The sequence below is a fragment of the Platalea leucorodia genome (genome assembly GCF_965183815.1).
Source record: "Platalea leucorodia genome assembly, chromosome: 4".
NCBI lineage: Eukaryota > Metazoa > Chordata > Aves > Pelecaniformes > Threskiornithidae > Platalea > Platalea leucorodia.
In genome coordinates this window covers 59800221-59824012 of record NC_138826.1, presented here as the reverse complement: position 1 = coordinate 59824012, position 23792 = coordinate 59800221, and the positions used below count along the sequence as shown (strand labels likewise).

Sequence of the window (23792 nt, the reverse complement as noted above, 5' to 3'; positions counted from 1 at the left end):
AGTTTGGGCAAATATAAAAGCAGTTGTCATAGCTGTTTGGTACCTTTTAAGCATGATCTTCTTCCAGCCAACTCTTACACTCTTCTTTTTAACTTCAGTTTAGTTATACAAACTGTTTGTCTTTCAGAGCCAACGCATAATCAGCCAAACCGAACCAAGAGGAAGCCAGAATATTTGAGAAGGCTCCCAGCATCTCATGAATGAACTAACGGAACTCGATAATGCTGGTTCTCCAGAGCCAGGTCTACGGCTCAGAAAAGGACACATGTCTGACACTGCAACAACACAGGCAGCCTTTGAAGAGGACAGGTCTGAGCAGAGGCTTCTTTTAGTGGAGCCACCTCTGTCTTCTGACCAGGAAAACGTAAGTTCTATGATTATCTGTTAGGTTTGCTAGGAAAAATGAGTTTTGACATAAGTGCTTCAGTGCTTGAAATAAGTTCCAGAAATGTGAACTGTGAGCCTACAACCTTTCTATGCCTGCTAACTAATTGTAATAAAACCAGGAAGATGCCAGAAATACTCAGTTGAGTGTATGGGAACTTGGGTGACAAGACGGGGCAGAAGTGTAAGTTTACCAGCTTTATATTTTTTTATTCCCTCCTCAAAGAAGTGGGACTCGTACTGGTTTGTTCTCTGCTGAGATGCTGCTCATATCAAAAGATTTTTTTGTTCTGTAACTTCCAATTAATTATAAGTGAAAGCAGAAGATATATTGACTCTGGCTGAATGTAATCTGAACCTTGGCTAATTGCTATTGTCTCAGAGATTAGGACAGAAAAATCTGTTTGCAAGCATTCTTGTTGGAAGAATGGCCATACTGGCTTAGACCAAACATCCACAGTGAGCGATACCCTGTCTCAGACAGTAGCCAGTAACAGACTCATAAGGAAGAGTACAAAGATGGGGAAGCATGTTGTGTTACTTCCCGAGGACACTCTCCTAGCCTTTAGTAATTGGTGGGTCACAGATTTCCTGAGCCAGTGGCAATGTTTTTGAATTTTTGGTGCATGAGCCTTTGTAAATTTTAGCAGCTACAACATCCTGCGGAAAGGCGTTCCATGGCTTAATTAGGTGTTGTGTGCAGGTAATGATTCCAAGCATTGGACAAAAGTACCTTCTGGTTAGGGAGTTTCAGAACTGTAATTAATGCTTCTCCCAGGTTGTATACAGATGGGTATCAGCACAGTTAAGTGGCAGAGGCATTCAGCTTAGGCTCACTATTAAATTTATCATGTCTTAATGAGTTTACTGTATCAGCTCAGTTACAGCAACTGTGTGGTTTTAGCCAGGAGCAAAAACATGCTGATGCTACTTAACATAGCCTTCAATGCAGAAGAGTTGGGGTGTTGCTGTAATTGCATTTGCCACAGATTCTGGGTGTGTGCATGGACCACTGTCATGGTTCAGCTGGCATGAGAACCTGTATTAGGCTAATACAGGTTCTTAACTTGATTAGTTTGAGCCCTTACTGAATTTAGTCTCAAGTGTCCTTGTAATGAGAAGTCAGAACAGGTATTCATGGCTAATAAGCCAAGCCAATGCACTGTAAGTTGTACACTGCTAAAACTTCTGTAGGACATTCTCAGTATCATGGTAACAGGAAATACTCAGTCTTTTTTTTTTTGCATTATGTGGAAGATCGTAAAGCATGTGTATAAGGTGCAAAGTGTTAGCCAATAGCTGACTTTGCTAAGGTTAGAAAAAAGAAGAGTTGTACTAGCAGATATTTTGAACATACACATGTTTATCTGACACTGTGTTTGGGATCATCTTTTTTGAAGGCTGTTTTCATTCTTGTTTCTGACTTTCCTGGTTGAATAATGTGAGTTACCGGTTGCCTACAGATGGAATAGCCCAAAGTAAAAGCCTGTAGCTGATTATGGCCTATAATTCTTTCTGTACATTTGCTTAGCCAAATAGAAATGATTTGGATGAGTCAAAGTGTTTAGTTTTAGAATTTTGGGAATAAAATGATTCAAGTATTCTCATTCTCTCCTGCTTTTTCAGGCCTTCTTAGCATGTGTTAGTCCTTTTTGTGTGTGTGTGTGTGTGTGTGTTTGCTTTCATCCTTATGACAAAAGTATGTGTTTCTTTTGCTTTGGCTCACTACAAATATTTAGCTTTTTTGTATTTGATGTCTTCTTTCTTTCCCAGTCTCCTAAAATGCTGCCACAGAAATTTGTTTTTGTCATTTGGGCCTTGCTGTTCTGTCTTGAACTGCATCACTTTCTCTGCCTTATATGGTCTCCTGCTTTTTTGACTTTTTTTTCAGCCTGAACTTTTATTCCTATCCTCTGACTTCTTGTTTTTAATACTGTGGTATCTTTAATTTTTTTTCTTCTTAAAAGGCTGAATAATTGATGCTTCAGATGGAGTATCCCAAAACACTCTGCTGTCAAAAGTACCAATATTAGCTTGCCAAATGGCCTTTATTATGTGACATACTGCAGTGTTCTAAATAATCTGGAAAAAACATTACACTATATATCTTCCTCTGGCTTGTATAAGCCTCAGCACAGCTGTTACTCAAATGCCAGCTAGGATTCACTGTTTTGCTCTACTGTACTGTCTGGCTATGTGCAACTGCCTCAGTAGAGATGACTAATTAGTTCAAAAGCATGATTTTCCTCTGGTTTTGAAGAGGCTCTTGTTTAGATAACAGTAATATAAGGTTATTGTTCTTCTGTAGATGGCAATAGTACTCGGGTACACAAGCTAAGCATAGCATTATAAAAGGACTCAAGTGGTGCCTGCTACATTAGTGTTCTAGTGGCTAAATGCAACCACGTTGAAGCCGATGGTAACAATCAAGGAATTGCTATGTTGGAGAAGGAAAGTGGATGAGGGCTATATAGTGTCTTGATGGTAGAACAACCATAGTCATTTAATATGATTTTTAATGCTTCTACTGTTGACAAGATAATTGTATTGACTTTCTTGAATATCATAATATAGATGTATTCTAATAGATACGATACTTCCCCAAATTTACTGGGCCTAAGACTTGAGGCATTAGTGTAAAAATGTGTATTTTTATCCTGTGATAATACTGCATTGTTTACTTTTCCTGTTGCCTCCTATTATCCTATTTATATAATTGCAGCTTCTTTATTTATATAAAGTCTGTCCCAAACTCGCCTTTACAAGATTCCTTTCCCTCTGCTTACTTGTATATCCAGTTTCTGCTCTGCTCTAGGAGGAAGCAGTCTGAGCTCTTAAGAGGTAGTTGTTGCTTTTCATGAATTATTTCAATAGCCTTTTCTAAGGAGATGTGTGGAAGCATACCATTGTATTGTTTAGAATTATTTTCCATCTCCCGCAGAGCTTGAGTTGTATACTATCTGTTTCTAATTTTGATGGGCCAAAATATTGGTCCTCTTGGATATAAAGCATTTTCATGGAAAAAAATGGAGGTGGTATTAAGAAATCAAATTTAGTCCTAAAAGTTTTATTCTGAGGCCTTTGTCCCCGGCACCAGTAACCTACCCGGATGGCTGCAAAATTACATTAAAGATCCTACTTCCTGTAAATTGTGGCATTCACTGAATACATGTAGCAAAGATTTACTAACTGTATTGAGCATGCTTATCCAAAATAATAATAAAACAGCTGCGTCCTTCTGCCAGTGCTGTTAATCTGCCAGTTTTATAATGATGCTTATAAGAAGATATGTATCATATAAAATCAATATCCTTTTACACCTGAACCTCTTAGTCTGCATTTTATCCCATAACTCTCTAGAGTGCAAATATGTTCGTAGATTATCCCCTCTTCCAAGTATCTGTTCCAAAGAATAGATACACATCTTGCTATCTTGTTTAAACATGCAATTAGTTTAGTGGCAGATCAGTGGTGTGACTTCTGTGACTTCGAGAAATAGTGATCATTTATCTGAATGTTAAGGATCTGGTGATGAGAAAAGGATCGGCCAAGCTGCATAATTGTTCTCTTTCAGCAGTTTAAACTTTTTTCCTTTCTCTAGTTTACATGTGCTCTGTATGTGCTGATAAGGCATTCTTCAGCAAATGCTTCCCTCCTGTAGCACACTGGATTGCCTAGCCTTTGGGACATAATTTTTTCTCCTGTCCTAGTGTTTCTGTGTCTCAACTGCCTTTGTAATTCCAGCATTGATAGTTCCTAAGGAAGTCTCTCTTACTGTGGCTTTGTTAAGCTGACACAATCAAATGCACGTGACTTCTTATAACCTGATGAATGGGCTCTTTCTGCAGCCCTAAAAACCTGTGCTTGACTCTTTCCTTTTATACTTTAACCTGTCAGTGACAGGAGATAAACAGAAGAACCGTTTTCTTTGCCTTTATTCCAGTCATCAGGCTTTTGTGTTCCTGAATGATGATTGCTTTCATGCGGTTGAGCTGCGTTGTGCAGTTGTCCTGTGTGGCACCGAAATGCGCCCATGAAGTGGAGACCCTTTGCTCTGAAGTGTTTGATAACCTGTAGTAAGGGTTTGGGAGGAGGTATGTGTAGCTCTCAAGTCACCTGAATGGACAGAAGAAATTTGGGCAAATACTGCGTCTGGATTGCTTCTCAGGGAGCATGGGTTTTGACTTCAAGTGGAACTTACTTGACCTCTGACAAATTTCGTGATACCTGCATGTAGCTACAGGAGTCTTTCTAGAGCATAAGTACCAAAGTGACTTGAAGGAGGGAGACAGAAGGATGTAACAGATTTTCAGGTACAAAAGAAAAGTTTTAGAATAATTGGAAGGTGAGCAAATGACTTGAGACTTAACTTGAATTGTATAACTTACTCAAAGCCTTTTCTGTTACAGAAGTGTGTATGTATTATCTACAAAAATAGACTACAAAATTAGTTTTGGTATTTACAGAAGGATGCATGTAAATTCATGGAATTGTCAACTTGTCTTTATGGTGCATGCTATCTGAGTGAAAAAGATTTAGGTGAAGTCTTGAAGGCGAAAGGTAGACATTTGAGCCTTAAGAATAGTCTTTTTGGAGATGATATTCATAAATTCTGATCACCTTAAGTTTTTTCCTTTATAGATTTACTTTCAAGTAAAGTTTGAAACCATTTAGCTTTATTTTCAATCTAGCATTTTACTATTGGTACTTGGAGTTATGATTAAAAATTTGTTATCTGCTTCTGTACTTGCCTTCTTCCTGCATTGCATTATAGGTTTTATTGGTAGAGGTTGTCTTCTGAGCGTGTATGGGAGAGGCCTGGCATAACAGAATTTGAGGTCCCACCAAAGCATGTTTGCCTTTGTTTTAAAGCAGATTATGTTCAAAATTTGTTGTTCTGTAGACTACTTTTATCACCTCTTCCTTTCCTCCATTTTTGCAGCTCTTGGGAAGGAACATTATTTCTTTGAAAGCATGTGAATTGGCATTTTACTTCAGGTCAAAAGATCTTAGCAAGTAAAGGAGAAATTCAGATGTTGTTCTAAGCACTGGAAGTAATGCATATTTTACTCACACTGCTAGTCACTGAAGTTAAGTGCTTGAATCTAGTATCTTTCGCTACAAACACGCCTTTTTTTTGTGCAGCAAAGCATTTTTAGATACACAGAGGAGAGTATCTCCAAGTATTCCCAGTTAAACAGCACGAAGACATGCGATATGTCTGTGGAGATGGTTTCCAGGCTCCGCAGGCTTGAGTTGGGCAGATGCTGATGCATCCTTCACTGATAGTTGATGTGCCTGGTTTATTAACAGGCTTTTAGAGCTTGAATGTCTGCAGAAAAGACAGAAACTGGTGCCTAGTCAACCACGAGTAGACAGTATTCTGGCCCAGAAGACTGGTAAGATGTGGGAAACGGCCATGTCTCTGTCTGCCCTATCTCCCAGAAAACTCTCATGTGAATTAACAAGAAAGTTGTAATAGGTTATGGCTTGTTGAGTTGCAGCTGGGTTCAACTGTCTCCTCTGAGTCTGGAGAGTCTTAGCTCTTTGAGAGGGGAAGTGTTGGTACTCTGCTGAGTTCGCTGCCTGCCAGCTGGTTTTGTAACCATTGCTTGCTGTGCTGTGTGTTGAAACTGGGAGAGGGAGGGAGTGGTTTTGTTTATAACTCACTGGCACAACTGTTTCCCTGGACAAGGGTTAGATTCCACAGTTTTGGCCTTTGTTCTCCTGGAGATTGGGTCTGCCTGATTTGGGCAGCAGTGGGGGACTGGATGGCCTTTCACAGTGATAGAAGAGGAAAATAGTGTTGTACTGGTGGGTTAACTTGCATCTTCCTCCAACTGTTTTAGATTGCTTGACTCTGCTCTTATGTTAAGTTCAGCAATACACTTTCAGGCTCCCTTTGTTTATTTTTTTTAACAGAGCTTTTTTTTTTTTTTTCCAATAAGCCCAGCATGCTTGTTTTCTTTTTCTGCTGTCAGGACTAACAATGACAGAGAAGCAGAAAATGGCACATGAGAATCTTCTGTAGTAGAAGCAATTTCTACAGGCTTGTCCCCAAAGTGTACTGGTGAGCACATTGACGTCTTTGGTCCTTGTCAAGTACTGAGCATTGACAGAAAATCGGTAGTTGCTACTGCTTAGAGACTCAACAAACCCTTTTCATCTGAAGATATTTAACGAGGAAGCTAGTTCTAACAAGGGTGTATTAGCAAGGTTGCTGAAGCCAAAATGTGACTTTGTCCTAGGACTATTTGCTAAACCAGTGTTAAATGTTAGTGCTTGTTTTTAATGAGTGCCAGCAATCAGTCACCCATGACCAGTTGTATCAAACTGTTTCCAAGTGCTATATTAAATGGAGTGTAGCTTTTATAAGAAGGTGACCTACAAAGGAAAAATACTGAACGCCAGGAACCTTCAAGTACTTAACATTTTGACCAACAGGCTGAAAGGGTCTTTGGCACAGTGCTAATGAAAGACTTTTTTTGGTCCTGTGACAGCAAAAACAGCTTTGCATACCCTGCTTAGAGGGCGAATGTAGTTAGCCTTTTGGAAACTGTGGTGTGTCTGTGTTTACAAGCCTGTCAGATTAAGAGAGAATGTAAACTCTGAATGACAAAGCTGTTATTTTAAAATAACTTGGTATGTGCAGAAGTTAGGGGAAGTCAGGGAAAGTTTTAAGATGCTGTGCTTTTCCAGTTAATTACTTACAATCCAAAGAACATAAGCTGACAAAATTCTGAAAAATGTGCAACAGTCTGTTAGGAGAAGTGGCGTGGCGTGGCACCACCTATTGCTGCTTTCCTCTTACGAAAGACTGGTTGATAAAAGGTCAGTTGACAGAATGGGCACAGAGGAGTTGCTGAAAAAAGCAATTTGACTAGCTGAAAAGGATGTTACAGGACTGCGATTAGAAAAATAGCATTTTTATATTATAGCCTTGAACATATCTTGGCCATTATGCTGAATGCTCTCGAGTTACTGAATCTGGCATGCTGCCCCAAGAAACATTAAATAACTTGAATGTCATGTTAAACACTATTAATCATTCATCTGATGAGATCAAGATACACAAGAGCAAGAACTCCAAGTTCACGTCTAGACTTTGTGACTTCAGTTTAATATGGGGGTAACAGTGGTATTGTAAATGCAGCAACGTATGTTTTCTAACTTGCATTTTAAGAAGAGAATTGTATATAAGTACTGAGTCATATAATATCCCACGACTCAGCGTTAACCAAGACATTTGCTTTTTCTGAACTATCTTGCCTGTATTACAATGATGTGTTTGTACCAAGGCAGAGTTCTGTCAGGACACAGATCAAGAGGCGAGTGGGGGAGCATCTATCAGCAGTTGGAGGAAGCAACAAGAACATTACGCATCATGCTTTGGAAATTCCTGTGATGGTAGCTTTAGGGCACTGGTGACATCTTGATGGTGAATTGGCATCACAAACAGTTGAGCTTTGAGACATGGTACTTGATTAACTCCAGAGCTTACTACTACATAGGTATGTGCACAGTCAGATAGGTCCTCGAGTAACTGAGTGATGACTCTGCCCAAAAAGGAACCCTAACACAGAAGAGTTTGGCCTTTTCTGGGGTTTAGGAGTATTGCAGTTACTAGTGTTACTGGTTAATGTGTGCACTTATGGTTCTGCATCAAATACCATATGTGCAACCAATGAAAACTCACATTTCTGAAAGTGTGGTCCTGAAAGCTGCTAGAATTTTTGAGAATGCAGCAGCCTATTGAAGTGATCATTAGTTTAACTTTCCTTAATCCATGCCTAGCTAGGTTCTTAGGCTCCTTTCCAACTGATAAACACTACAAAAAGGGGGACTGGAGATCATTTGGCATCCAACTGATCTGTATCTAAAAGAAACTTGGCCTTGAACATGATCCACAGAAAGTATTCTGTAGTGAATCTCAATAAAATGGGAGCTGATGCTCTCTTTGTTTCTGTTGCACTGGTTGAGCTCCTTAAATCCCTTGGTTACCTGAACCAACCTTAGTATCTAATAGGAAGCTCACCTAGCAAAAATGTGAGTAATTTTTGCCGATTAGTATTGGATCAGCTAATCAGCCCAAGGATCGGAGGGGTGCTAGAAGCAGTGTAAAGGAAGATGGGGGTGAGGGAGAAGAGGACTGCTTTTGACAGAGTAAGTTAGGTGGCTTCATTCGAGTCTGACTTATGTTTCAGTTTGCATGCTCTAATGAACACAGATTGATGATGTTTTCTAGCAAAATTGCAGTCAAGTGATGAACAAGAGCTTGATTGTCACCTGTGCAAGTAGCAAACTCTCAAACTTTCTAGGAATCTTCAAATTGACATCAAGAAACTACAGACCTCAAGAAACTACACTTACACCACTTCAAGTCCAGAGAACACAACTTTCTCAAAAGTGGGAAAAGGGTTTCTGGAATCTTTTTCTGCCATTGTGCTTTGACCTCTGACAGGCTTTTCCATAGTAGGGGCATTAAAGGACAGTGCGTCTGTTAACAGATTTGAGAGCAGTGCTATAAAAACTGTTAATCTATGTGAGAAGGATAAGCTGTTGTAGTAGACAAGAGAAGTATATTGCATTTACTAGAGCAGGTTTTACTGCAGTTTTGTCTCTTACAGGGTCTTTGGCTATGTGATCTGACTTTTTTGGACTGCATTCAGGCAACAATTTATTGTACTAAATGTAAACCTTTTTTTAAACTTTTGTGCCATTGCTATAAAAGAGGGATATTTTAATGCTAAAATAAACTTATTTAATGATGGGCACTGTGCAACTGGGCTCTTAAATTTCTTGCTTTTGCTTGGTATGGAGCTCTAAGTCTTGGTTTTGGCATTAAACCTTTTCTATCCCTACCAAAGCATACTCTGAAATTCTTGTTCTACCTCTTTCTTTTACCTTCTTGTCTATCACTGTTATCACAAAAGAATCTGGAAAACTTCCCAAAATGAAGTGAATACGGATAAATCAGTAAAACTGTTTTCTTCTGGCCATTGTCACTTGCCCTTCAGGTTTAGTTTACTCTCTAGTACTATTATTCAACTTGGGATGCATCTATATTTCTGTTGTATGATTTCCATCTCATTAGATATCTGTACTATGTTTTAGTACTATATCACTCTCTGAATTTGCAACCGGGGTAGGATTAAAATTGGAACGATTGTTTGGCATTTCCATAGAATTAAGTGTTCAGACACTCTAGAGTATAAGTGTACAGAAGCCATGATTTCTGATTTGTATGAAAGACTGATTCTGCGCATTGCTGCATATGTGCAGCAGAAGAATGACAGCTGGTGATTGCAACAAGTTTGCTTGTTACAAGTGAATGAGGATTTTTATTTCAAGGTACTCTTAAAATGCTCTAAAGACTTCACAGAATTACTTAGTCAAAATTTGAGACTGCTTTTAAAAGAAATTGAGTAAATTAGATGACGTAAAAGAACAGCCGAAATATTAGTCAAGTGAAAATGCTTTTGGCCAATGATCTAGAAAGTACAAAGGCAAAAATTATTCTGGAAGCACTTGGTTCAGGATATACCATACTGCATTAAAAGTTGGGAGTATCAGAGTTTCGTTCTGGGCTCTCATTTCTTGCATGGTCTTAGGCAAGTGAGGTTATTTACCCAATGTGTTCCCCATTTTAAAATGTGATTCTGTGGGCAGAACTTAAATAGTTGAAAACAGGTCCTAAAGCATATGCTTGCTTATGTTGTTATGTTCTAGAAGTATTCTTGAATTTCTGATAACGATCAGCCAAAGAAGAGAGAATATGGGAATCCTAAAATACGAAGGAACTTGTCACAGTGGAAATTTTACAACAATATGCCTTCTCAACAGAAAAGTGGTGTTTTTTCCCTTCAGTCATTGTCTGAAGAATTGAAGGTCAATAGACTCCTTCAGATTTCCAAATGAAAACTGGCATTGGTGGTGTGCTCCAACTATAGATTTCCAGCTTCCAAGAAGCACAGTTTACTGTTCTTTCTAATGGGACATTGCGGGAAGGAGTCAAGAGAGGGCGGATGTTCCAGAACAGACCTCATTTTGCCTCCATAGCAAGAAAAGGACTAAGAAGCTCAGCTTTAGTTTTTTTCCTTGAATGCAAATTTTGCTGTTTAATGGCAGGAAGGAGATAGTAAAATCAGTTCCATTTTCTGGCAGTAATCTGGACTGTATATACGATATGAATTCTTTTTATCACTAAAAGAAGCTCAGTAATGATTTGCTTGCAGGCACATTGCCAAAATGCAAAGATTTTGGACTAGTTCATAAATAGCTGTGCTCTTCGAGCTTTACAGTCTGTTCAAATTTAAACCTACCTAGCATTCTAGAAATGGGGAGTATGTGGAGAGGGGGAAATGAACATTTTTTGGCTTTGAGTCACTGGGCAGACTGCAATGAATGCAGGCTTTGATTCTGTAAGGGACCTTTTTTCCTTCAGTCCACCCAGTTTTGTAAATTGAGGATTACTAACTTGTTCACCCCATTCCAGCTGGTCATTGTGTGGTGCTGGGGGACGAAATTCTAGGGTAGCTAAAAGGCATAGCAGTGCTTCTTGTATCAAGTACATTGGAACTTAAACACCAGCCTTGCTTTTCTGTAAGGCGTATTCTTGGAAACGGAAGATTTCTTTGATTTGTAAGATTGTGCAGATTATTATGAACATCTTATCCAGACTCCCGTGGCAGGGGGCTTGGACTAGATGATCTTTAAAGGTCCCTTCCAACCCAAATCATTCCGTGTTTCTATGACCTTGAGTTAATTATTTATAATATTGAAAACTGAGAATCCTAACCAGAGAGATCCATTAGTAGAAAAAGCCAGTACAATTGACAGTGTGGGAAATAATGTCAGTGAATGTTGTTGAGTCAGAATGAAATAAAATTTGTTTTTTATTAATATGCTTTCTGGTCCAAGAGGACATGTGCCTATTTTAGAAGGATATTAAACCGATTTATGTCTTGGTGTTGCCTGATGCCTTTCTCAATAGAATTAATGGGATAATCTAGGCAGTGAGAGTGTATTTAGTGCTGTCTTATACTGCTGTATGATCTGCCTAGAGCTGATCAATATTTATATCAATCATCTGCTATAAAATATGAAATCATTGCCCAGACTTGCTCAGAGGGGATGTTGGCTGGAATGATAAATGAAGGCGAGTAGACAGTACAAGGGACATGGATTATGTACAAAGATTCATTTAGTCAATCATGTTGTCCTAGTGTGGAGAAATGTGAGGTCATACATAAAATGTGAAGGATATATACTATATATTACATAGCACATATCTGCATTCTGGATAAGCAAAATTGGGTCAAGAATTGGGGGGGGGGGGAACCTCTTCAAAAGATGAAACTTCAGTGACTACTGCACTACAAAAGCAAGTATTAGCATGTAATTTCTTTTTCTCAAAAACCAAAAATGTTGAAGAATCTAGATAGCTCACTGTACGTTGGAAGAAGTATTCTTTTATTTGTTAAAAATGAAAGTTTTAAGCAGCTTGTTCAGTTAACTTGTTGGCGGAAATAGTTAATAAGGCCTTACGCGAAGGAGAGAGCTCTACTGTGGGACAAATGCACAGCCAGATCTGATCTCTGACTTGAAGTTCAGGACATTAACCTGAACATTACTGATAATTCATAGATGAAGTATGTGAGGTTATATACTAGATTCTCTGTCACTTTGGTTGGCATTATTGATAAGTAATCTCGTTTTTTAAAGTTGTTAACCTTGATATGGAGATAGGAGGGAGAAAAAGTGTTGTGGCTTGTAATATGGAGGAGGCCAGTCTCTATACAGATTGTGGGGCTTTCTTGGCTTGGTCACAAGGTGTGTGGCAGCTTTCTGCCAAGCCTGAAGGGTACAAAAGGCTCATTCTCTCTTTTCTAGCTTTCTCAGACTTGTTTATCTTGGAAGCTGAAGTGTTGAATGGAGTCTCTGATGGACCATGAGCATTGTAGTAAGCAAACAGGAATGTAGAACTTTTGTGGTCCCCCCCCTGCTTTTTTCTAAATGGAAATCTAAAGTGTATCATAATATGTAGATGATGTGGTAAGTCAACATAGGGTAGAAAACTACCAAACCTCATTGCTATAAAGTTATTAGTGATGTGTACCAGCTGAATATCCAGGCTTAGTGGTTTTTTGTTTGGTTTTGTTTTCATAATTCTCTTGGTACACCTTGGGGATATGATGTTTCTCTTTGAATTTTGTTTAAAACGCTGATATCTCTTACTGCTTTTCTTTGATAAATTGCCTTTGTCTAACTGGCAAAAGTTTCATACTAGTTTCTGAAATACCTTGAAAGTCAAACAAATAAGTAAATGTCCATTACTGGATTACGAGCTGAACAGAAGTGTCAGTTAAACAGAATAGATCTTAAGATTTGAACTAAAAATTGAGGTGAAGCATTGATAACAAGGTAAATGGATTCCTCTCCTTGGTTTGCCTTTTATTATCCTAAAATGCCAGATATGTTATAAGAGGCATTAAGGCAGGCATAGTGACATTGAAACATAAGATAGGAAATAATCCTTCCCTAGAGGTGGGTAGGCTGCAAGCCTCAGACTCCATATCTGGGCTTTAATGAAGCGTAACTTACAGAAGAACACTGCTTTCTTCCAAACCTGGTGAAAACATGTGCAAAATGGATTAGACATGTGAGTTGTTCTCAGATTCCTAAGAATGTAATAAATTTTTTGCTGGTTCTTTTGAATTCCTTCCTCAGTGCTGTACAAGGAAAGAAGACTTCTTTATTTGCCAAAACCTCAAATCATAGTTTTGTATGGAAAATGACATCACCTTTGTCTGTTCATCTTTCTACAAAGCATTTTCTCTTTTATTCCCCCCCCCCCCCAGTGTTCTGAGGATTATGAACACCATGATGAATCACCTCAAGAAGACGAAGGGTTTATGGGTATGTCACCTCTTCTACAAGCCCACCATGCTATGGAGAGAATGGAAGAATTTGTGTGTAAGGTAAGGGCATATGGAAACTGCTGAAGTAGTTTCCTTTTTTAGGAAGCTCCAGTGGGCAACAGACTATACCTGCAGCAACTGCACTACTAATGTAAGGGAGAGCAGGTACACACCATCACTGAATGGCCGTCTCTTATTATAACTGGTAACACTACAGCTTCTCAGGATCTCAATCTGTCATAAATGAATAAATTGTAAAGCATGGAACAACAGGGATTACAAATGAAACTCTAAAGCTGATCATGCAACTGAGGAGTCTCTCTTGAGAAACACCTGTGAGTGCAAAGCAGAATAAAAGCCGCCTGGTTCAAGGCACTTTAGTTTACGAGGTCACTTTTTTCCAGGTTTCTTCAGACTTGCAAATATTTTGCTTTTCCCACACCATTTGCATCCATTGTAGAATAAGCTTTGTCCCTTACTTGAAAAGAAAACAAAGCTATATTAAAACTATATCTAAGTAAATCCATTGTAAATTTTGTAATTGCTGACCTTGGCTCAATTTTTGCTACCTTTTAGAGCCTTGGGGCTCTAAAGTCTCTGGCCCTCTTTTCTTGGTGAAAGGAATGCTGCCCCTTTATACACTTGTTCCTGCTGGTTTTATGAACTTTTCTTTGATGTTTTTACAGAGGGGACCCTAGTTACTTGGTTGGCTTTTGTGTGGGGGTTGTTTGTTTGCTTTTTACTGTGTGTCTTTTCCCTTTTTTAGATGTTCTGTAGGGTGGATTGTGTAAAATGATTTCCCTCCTGCTGTTGCTACCTCAATTCAATTTTTTGATTCATTCCCAATTATTTTCTTGTTTAATGTATTTAAGAACCCAGGCTTCAGCTGGGTTGGTTATTCTGATTAGTTTTGTTTTGCTTCCATGAAGGAGTGTGGAGAATTGATATAAAAACTCTGGGCTCTTGTTGTTGAAACTGAAATAAGAATGTAGCTTTTTAAACTTAGTGTTTCAGGATTCTTCAGGCTCGCTGCTGTATTACTAGCCAGACGACAAATCCAAGGAACACTGCAGAAACAACCCCGGTACATAAAGCAGTTCCCTGATACCCCTCTGCTTGGCAGTGCTGCTTCTGAAGCCAAACTGAAGACTACACGTATCTTATGTTACTGAAGCAGTGCTAAGAACGCCTGTGCACACTTTTTTTCATTTGGAACCAGCTGCAAGAATAGATGTGTGCACATATGCTCTCTCTCCCTTTAAAGAAGAAATCTGATGGAATTGAGTGTCATGGATCTGTTGCCTTAACTGATCTGTCACCATTTGTTTTGGGAGTGTGGGAGCATTTCTTTTTTTTTCCAACCTGGATAGGGATTGGACACTTCTCACAGGACTCTTGCCACTTCATGCTTTCTGGCCCATATTAGTGCTGATGGGTAGCTCTTTTGCTAGACTCCCCCAAATGCTAGCAGATACATAGTCAGATTGGCTTGTGGTTGGAAGAACGGACTTCTACTTTTTTCTTTCTTGGAGAGAACTAGATGTAGGCTTCTTCAATTAAATGGAAAGGATGATCTGTGAAAATAACAGAACATGGAAATGAATTAAATGCTTTCCCTTCATTAGCAGTAAAAAAGCCCAACAGCTTTCCTGTTCAATGAAATGCTCAAGTATTTCTTTATCTGGTGGTGCAGCTCAGCTTCATAATGATACCGTTTTGAAGAAGGAACAGTGACTTAAGCATTGTATTTCAAGTGTAAAGCCTTTTCCCCAGAGATGTCCCATCAACGCTTTTCTGTTTACTGTACTCATAGATTAACTCTAACACTTTTACTAATACGAGTTTTCTGACTTTTGCCATACATCAGTGGAACTCAATTCCCTGTGTTTAACTAAAATCTTCTAATTTCTAGGTATGGGAGGGCAGGTGGAGAGTCATTCCCCATGATGTTCTGCCTGACTGGCTAAAGGACAATGACTACCTGTTGCATGGACACAGACCACCCATGCCTTCCTTCCGGGCTTGTTTCAAGAGTATCTTCAGAATACATACAGAGACTGGTAACATCTGGACACATCTTCTCGGTACTTTCAGTTTGCTCTAATGCTAATTTGTTTCATTGCTCTCTTTGAGAGCAAGATCAAAAGGGGTGTGGGGTGGCCAGCGTTATTGTTCCATTAGTAACCTGTTAAATTAACAGGTTGGGATCCCTCTCCTAATTTTATCCCACCAGGGTTGGATGGGACTTCCTTAATTATGGCATTCAATACAAAGGAATGAATTAAAAATTTCCCAATTGTTAATAAATTATCAGTAGACATTCTTTATTCCCAAGTGTGTAGGTGTTACTTGAGATCACATTTCTTGCCACAGGAACACATTTTAGTTGTGCCTTGTATGAGTGGTTTCCAACTTGCAAGGAGCCTTGAAGGGAAAGGGTTTCTTTGAACTATGCCCTTCTCTTTTTACATTTTGCAACAGATTTTTTTTTTTTCTAGAATGTCGAATGAGTTGTCAGGCATCTTGCAAAACAATTAAAAATACAGAGTCCACACAAGTCTGTATTGCATCAGTCTGAGACAGAAATGCGGTTGGAATGCGTAACTGAAGTAGGGCAGTACTTTATTTTGCATGTGTGCTGCTGGTTGTCATGCAGCTCCTGTGTTTAGTGCTCCTGCACATTAAACTCATGCTTTTAGAAAGAAAGGCTTTCCGTATGCGTGAACTTGACACCTTTCTGCCTTACTGTTTTTCAGGATGCGTGTTCTTCCTTTGTCTGGGAATCTTCTACATGTTTCGGCCAAACATGTCTTTTGTAGCACCTGTGCAGGAGAAAGTGGTTGTTGGATTGTTCTTCTTGGGAGCCATACTCTGCCTTTCCTTCTCATGGCTCTTCCACACAGTTTATTGCCACTCAGAAGGTGTTTCCCGGCTCTTCTCCAAGTAAGTGCCTAGAGGACAGGGTAGGCCAAATAGGAAACAGGTGGGAAAACATGGTTGCGATTTATGCCTGGAGCCCCAGTGTTGAAGTTGTTCATTGCATGACTGCACGTACTTTGGAACAGAATCGAGCAGAGATTCAATGCAGCTTCTTCTAATTACTGTTTGTTTCAGCATAAGTTTTTGTGCTGTTGCTTTAGTCTTAAAACTCCTTCATTTTCTGCTGTTTGGCAGGCGTGTGCATGCATTTTGCTGCTGTAATAAATATACCTAGAGCTTAGTTGCAGGAGTTTGAATTTTTAATGCAACTGTCACTTCTTGTCATTTCAACTATTCTGAGTAACTTTGAATCTTAAACTTTTATAAGACAGCTCCACAATGTGTATGATGTCTTGGTCTTTTGGTTTTACTACGTGTTCTTTTTTGGCTGGCTGATAAATGTCTTGTATTTCCTAAGATGACTCGACCTAGGATTGTGTAATCTGCAAGACCACCTCTAAAGTAACCCAGCAATTAAAATCTCCTACTGAAAAATTAGCTCCATTATCTTTTGTAGGAGCATTTTGTCAGGGTGTGGTAAAAAGCAATGGCTGTAGGAATTCCTTTTCTTCACTGGTATATAGAAAAACAGCGTGGTTGATAAATTGCAACGTTATTCCCCAGTGGTCACTTAAGCTGATGCCTAACTAACTCGTGCTTGTCAGATACTGAAGTGCTTGTGTTGGCTGTGCTCTCACAACATACTGTGTGCCCTTTTTTGTGTTCAGAGGACTCTTGTGCTGCTTTTTTCCTCATCTGAAGCTTAAGTCTGAGTTTCCTTCAAAAAGCTTTGGTCTAAAGGCTGCTGTATGTATTGCTGATGACTGTCCAAAAATGGCCTTACTAGCTGTCACAGTAATCTGTTACTGTAGGAGGGCATTGGTCGAAAAGTTGCCATCAGCAAGTAAGTTGCAATAGTGAGAATAACTTCATTTTGCAGTGAGAAGTAGACAGTTGGCCTACTAAAGAAGAGAATGTTTGTATGAGGACTTAAAAAAGTTCGCATGTCTTATCAAACTGATTTTTGTTTCCTTCTAGGCTGGATTATTCTGGCATTGCACTTCTCATAATGGGCAGCTTTGTACCATGGCTGTACTACTCCTTCTATTGCAACCCTCAGCCTTGCTTCATCTACTTGATTGTGATTTGTGTCCTGGGCATCGCAGCCATAATTGTCTCACAATGGGACATGTTTGCAACCCCTGAATACCGGGGTGTAAGGGCAGGTAAGACCTGAAGTTAATTGTTTTGTTTCTTGACTGCCTTTCTTCCTTCCTACTTGCCACTTGAAAAAACCGTCTTGGGAAGGTTTAAGAGAGCTTAATGTTATAGAGAGATAATATTCTTGGATTGGGAGCTTGATGGGTTTTCTTTCAGCATTGGTTATAGCCACCTGGATGCACAGATAAGGACTGGTGCAAGTCCTGGAAGTGCATTCCTGAAATGGACAGTAACACATGCAGTAGGAAAGGTAGTGCAAAGTATTTCTAGCTATATCTAGCAACTTTGCGCTCTCAAAAAATGACTGACTGCTTGGTGTGTGTATGTGTATATTCCTTTTACTGTTTGTTTTTGTAATACTAGGCTCAGACACTAGCAAATCATTGAATGATTTAATTAATCTGAATGATTTGCCTAGATAAAGTACGTATTTAAGACAAAGGGCCTAGTTTTTCTCTTCACATGACCAAAAGAACAAAAACAGGTTTGGTTTCACATTCTGAGGTAGGAAGAAAGAGAAAGCTTTAGGGGGCAGCTATGGAATCTGAACACAGCTGGGTTGAATAGTAATATTTCTTGTTACTTAACCTGCACATGGTGTCTACAGTAAATCTAGATTTCCTGGACAAGCTCAGAGAGTTCAGCCTTCCAAACTTAAAATCTATGGATGGGACATGATTATTCCCCCCACACATACTTTTTTTACAAGATTTCTGTACTTCCTGCTAAAATCTAAATGAATAAACCATGTTCTTATATATGGGAGATCAGATGACCCTTAGATGCTACTTTTCTGTTTCCTAGGACTACTTGTACAGTATATGATAAATAATCTCTTTGTCGTCTCTCCTTGTTGTCTTGCTCTTGAGAAGTTCTGGTAAAGTGAGACATAGTTCATGTAGTCTCGGTGCCCTCTACAGTCCAAGATGTGTAACTGGCTTAAGCTACATTAAAGCTGGCAGACGCAATCATTAAACGAAATATTTCAGTATCTGCTGGAACATATAACTAAGTAGCTTCTGGTATGTGAAGGAAGTCTGTGCATTCTTTACCTTCCTCTCCAATAAAGCTCTTCTGGGGACCTCCAGCTTCAAGAGTTGTCACCTTTCTGCTGCTGTGGCAAATACTGAGTTTTCCCTCCATAGCTTTTGTGTTTTCATTGTCTCCCTTTACCGCCACTGTGTTCAAATCTGACTCTCCCACATTTTCTTTACCTCCCAGGAGTATTTCTAGGTCTGGGTCTTAGTGGGGTTATTCCCACCCTGCACTTTGTCATCTCTGAGGGGCTCCTGAAAGCAGCCACAATGGGGCAGATAGGCTGGCTGGCACTCATGGCATGCCTGTACATCACTGGTGCTGCACTATATGCTGCCCGCATCCCGGAGAGATTCTTCCCTGGCAAGTGTGACATCTGGGTGAGTCTACAGAATGACTGGATGAGGAGACCAACGTGAAAGCTGGTTCCCCTTGAGGCTGCAGGATGTTGTGTCAATGTTTTCTTATTGCAAGTATCAAACTGCTCCACCAGAAGCATAGGGTCTTAAGGGGCCAAATAACTGTGGGCTCTCTGAGCCTGGCTTACCTGGTGCCTCTCTTGCTGAGTTATCACAGGCTGCCTGGTCTGAGGTAACTGCTGGTATGCAAATTCACCCCAGCACATCTACTAGATAGCTTTAATAGATGGGTAAGCAACTTTGCAAACCTTTTTGTGTGTGTGTTGAGGATCCTGCAAACACACATCTTGCCTTGGTTCTGTGCAGAATAGTGCATGGTTATTTCTCTGATGTTCGGTGTGTTCTCCGGGATCTTCACCACATCTGGCACCTCATCTTGTGCAGCCAGTGAAAATGCTGGATAGAGATGGTAGACTTTGGAGGGATCTCTGGTCCAGAAGAAGGGAAAGTGGGGTGAGCAAGTGGGTGGGTGGGGGAAACTTGGGAAGAGCGAAAGGATCATGAAGACTGTAGAGGGCAAATACGTGGGGAAGATGTAAAGAAAGAAATTGGGTGGAGCAAAAGTAGAGATGAGAGGGAGGTGAACTTTTGGAAGGCCATTGTACTTTCACTAGGATAGTTTAAGGCCCCTAAAGAAGATGAGAAGTGAGAATGAGGTCTGGGTTGTTTGAGTAGCTTTTGCACAGCACCAGTTTGCTAGATTTGTTTAAATGGCCAAAGCCTTGTAACGATAATAAACTAGGCTCCAAAAGCACTGATGTACCACCAACTCTTTTCTAAGCTACCTGTGGAGCCTGCAAATGCACAGTTGTAGAAATTTTTCAAGATTATCCATATTGGTATGGCTTCCCTCAAACAAGGGCATGCTTTGTCATGTAGATCCCTCATGGTTTTCATTTGGCTGTACTATAATCAATAGCATCCTGCGCATTCGTTCAGAACATCTGGTTGTTTCCCGGTTTTAAAATAATACAATTTTTTTTTTTCCGTTCTGTTTCTCTGTGGCAGAGAAAAAATAACAACATTCTGCAAATCCACCTGGTAAAATTTATGCCTGTGACCAGAGCAGAGCTTGTACCTGTTAGCTGTATGAGATAGCCCTTTTTATTAATAAATCACCAGTGTGTGTTGTGGAGGAACTAATTTTAAGTGTCCTGCTTAAACCTTTTGCCCAAAGCTCTGAAGTTATCCTTGTCCCTTCACGAAGATGCGCTATATCATTTATGTAGTGTATTTGTTGATTGGCCAGCTGGTTAAGATGACTGAAGGAAAGGGTGGGGTGTGTGCGTGGGGAATTTGATTATTTTGCTAATGATAGGAGAGGGATGGGCTTTTAACACACAACTTGGAGAACCTTGCAGCTTGTGGTTTGAGGTACTGCTACGTGTTACTGTGTACTTCAGCTGAATGTGTGGCTTTTTTGGAGACAGGGTAGCACTAGAACCCAAAGTACCCCGGCTGAACAGAAGTGTTTTCTTTTCCACAGTTCCACTCCCATCAGCTGTTTCACGTCTTTGTCGTGGCTGGCGCTTTCGTGCACTTCCACGGGGTTTCGAACCTCCAGGAGTTCCGTTTCACGGTGGGAGGAGGCTGCACAGAGGAAGATGGGATGCAGTAAAACCAGCCTTCGGCCCAAGATCGTAACCAAAACAGTACCGCAAGCGCGGTTGAAGCATACAGGCTAGCAAAATGAATACCTAAGAAGAATCCAAGTTTCAGCTGATGGAGCATGGAGCTTCATGGGGATTCTGACTAACCAAGATAAATTCTATACCTCAAGCAATGGAATGAATCAGTTTGAAGACCAGGAAATTCTGAAACCCTAATTTATTCTTGGGATCTACAGATTGAGCTACAGAGGACCCTTCCAAATCGGCTTCTGTTCAATGCCATATTTATTTGTAGAAGTGGGGAGGGATAGCTTAGCAGTTTCCTTTTTTTTTAAAAAGAAAAAAAATCAAGGTTAAATTTATATCCTCTTGGAGGGTTTGGGAGTTCATTTTAGATGCTCTTTTGGGAGAAAAACAAATTGTAAATAAGATTTCTAACTTTCTGTTTAAATAAAATTTATATAAATGTTTTAAACAATGGGTGGGGGGAAAAGGGTTTTTGTAAAGAATGCAACATGCAAGTACCACACACTGTTTCAATTTTGCACAAAATAAATGATTGCAGGAGGACCAGGTAAAATTCCCAGGAGTGAAGCATGTTGGCCCTGCAGATTTTCCTGGTGGCCAGCATGCCCTGGGCAATGTTGGGTCCTGGCCAGCACTTGGAGTAGGTTCAGTACGTGTACACAAGGGTTGTGAAGGCTGGATTAATCATGTTGTCATCCAGGTCACAGCGTTAGCAAGTTTATTTACCCAAGTAACTTGAAAGATACATCTGTGCCCTGCCTAAGCGTGTGGGACAGCTGCCTTCCAAGCTTGCGTGGCCTGTGTAGTTTTGGATAGTGGATCTTACAGTAAGTTGTTTTGCTTCTCATCATATGAATTGGAGCATGATGGGATAACTGCACATGAAATGGCAAACAGTCCGACTCCATCAGTGCCTGCCTATACCCAAAGGCCCCCGTTGAGTAGATGGTTGCCATTTGCAGGCCTGCCCGGTTTTGTCTGAACAAATGATGGTAATGCACTTGTCAAAAGATAGTTGAGCATGTGAGGGGAAACAGAGGTGGGGTTAAGACAGATTGGAAAGAGGAAGCTGTGTGCTGCAGGACTTGAAGTTAACATTACTGCAGACCTCAAGCACATTACCCTCTCATGTGTCAGGCTCCATACGCCAAGGGAGTTTGCAGGTTTTTCTTTTTAAGAGGAAAAATCCACAATCAGCCCAATGCAGTTCCATTTTTTTTTTCTTTTTTTTCCTTAGGTCTGCTTCCCATCTGTGCTTTAGCAATGGGACTGCTGGTATTTCTTAAACCTAAAACTAAGAGTTCAGTTGAATTGCTGTGGAGCAGACGCACCTCCTATATAAGGGGAGCTATATACCCTTCTCTTGTGTAATTGATGTAGCTTGATCTTTGGAGCCCAGTCAGAAGCTAGACTGAAGGAGAATCTTTGGAGTTGTAAGATGAAACTTGAACGTTTTGTTTGTTATGGCACAGGTATTGCTTGGAGTGTTTAGTTGGAAATTCAGAGCAATTACCTCTTTCAGAGATGAGTTAAACAGCTCATAAAATGCTGTATTTCACGAGGAAGGAAGGTAAAGGGTGGGTTTTTTGTTGTGGGTTTTTTTTTTTTTTTTAAGGCTCCTGCAAGTTTGAATTTTCATCCTTCAAGAGAAAAATGTGGATTGCAAAGATCTTCCCATACCCTGGATATCGTGGAGTGTGTTTTGGGGAGTTACTTTGCCTAATGGAGTCAAGTAGAAGTAGAATGCCTTCTGAAAGTTGACTGGATATTAAGGCTTCACCTCTCAAATGGAGTCTTTGTAAAGCCTCTGAGAGCAAGGTCAGCTGCAGAAAGAGGTGCCGCAGCAGAGCCCGCGAGCTTAGAGGGACGTGTTCTCAGTAGGATAACTACACTGGATGCCTGTAGGGCAAGAAGAAGTTTTATCACAGGTCTGTGTGGCACTCAAATGAAGTAAAGAGCAGTATTAACTTGGATGTAAAGGCTAGTAGCACTGGCATCCCTGACAAAGATGTCGAGTTGCCTGGCAGGAAGTATACTGGTGTCTGAGAAGAGCGTGGTGCATATCAGATTCAGAGTTGTCCGTAAGGCGCTTTGGGATACCTCTGTAACAGTACCAGCAGAAGTGGCAGTCTCCATCCTGGATCATCCCACATTCACTCCTTGAAGGGTGATTGTAACCTGGTCCTACACAGCACAGAACTATTACAAAAACACAGTACTCCACCTGCTATTCTTAACCCAGTCAGTCTCTCCGTTCGAGAAGTTTGTGTGTTCCAATAAAAACAACCTAGCTGTGCACTTTTCTGTAGCTCTTGCTGAGAACTCTTCCCAGGTTGGCACCTGAATGCCTTACTCTCAGCAGTCAGAGGCTTGCTTGCTCTGTGTGCAGGTTATTGCCATAGAATAGTTAGGACCTACAGCTTCTTTCCTTCCCCATTAAATAGTGGCCTTGTTCAGTATATTTCTTTTTAAAAATTGCTTACTGTTGAAAGCAATGAAGCACATTCTAGGGTTTTGATGGTTGGGGACTCTGGTGATGGTTCCATATAAGATGGGATCTTATTACTTGCTGTATTCTTAACTTCTGCTAATAAAAGAACCAAATGGAATATTGTCTAGTTTGGGTCTTTCCATGCTGCGTGCGAAGCTTGAAAGAGTCACTCTCCCTTTCTTCCTTCCCAACGCTTACAGGCAACACTTTGTAGGTAAAAGACTTCTGCTGGTGCAGAAACCAAACGGATGCCTAAATGCTTGTTTATGGACAGTTGAACCGATGCTTGCTCCCACCCTCGAGCAAAAGCCAGCGGGTGGGAGTTTGTGCGACTGAAACATTAGTTCTGCTATGTGGCATCCTCTTGATGTCTATAATTTACATCAAGTTTGTGCCTGGTCTTGCCATAAGATTTCAATACTGTTTAATGTATATAAATGTTGCAGCAGGCAAAGGTATCCATGGACTGTGCTGCCTCTTAGTTAGTGCTGACCTTGAGGGAAAATTGTTTTTCCAAAGTCTAGACTTTCATTCGATGCCCACTGGAGTTGTCAGCTGTAGTAGGCGGCCGAGAGCGGTGGGGGGAAGGCGGTGGTGTTAGGTGTGTCTGGTGCCACCGCTTCATGAAGCTGCTCGTCATAAGAACTCCCCTGACATACCATTATTCTGAACTTGCAGAGAATGAAAAGCTTGGATCAACGCTTAT

The 23792-nt window shown here is 40.3% G+C and overlaps 1 protein-coding gene across 2 annotated transcripts in view; it reads left to right on the top strand.

Annotated features, from left to right (window-relative positions):
• ADIPOR2 (adiponectin receptor 2) overlaps positions 1-23177 on the top strand; it is a 46809-nt gene extending 23632 nt beyond the window's left edge. For both annotated transcript variants that reach the window (XM_082310728.1, XM_082310729.1), the window contains exons 2-8: positions 128-364; positions 13245-13364; positions 15217-15388; positions 16061-16247; positions 17322-17509; positions 18726-18919; positions 20445-23177. In XM_082310728.1, the coding sequence (XP_082166854.1) occupies positions 197-364; positions 13245-13364; positions 15217-15388; positions 16061-16247; positions 17322-17509; positions 18726-18919; positions 20445-20576 (1161 nt within the window). In that variant the 5' untranslated portion in view covers positions 128-196 and the 3' untranslated portion in view covers positions 20577-23177. The remainder of the gene's footprint in view (positions 1-127; positions 365-13244; positions 13365-15216; positions 15389-16060; positions 16248-17321; positions 17510-18725; positions 18920-20444) is intronic.
• Positions 23178-23792: the final 615 nt, after the last annotated feature.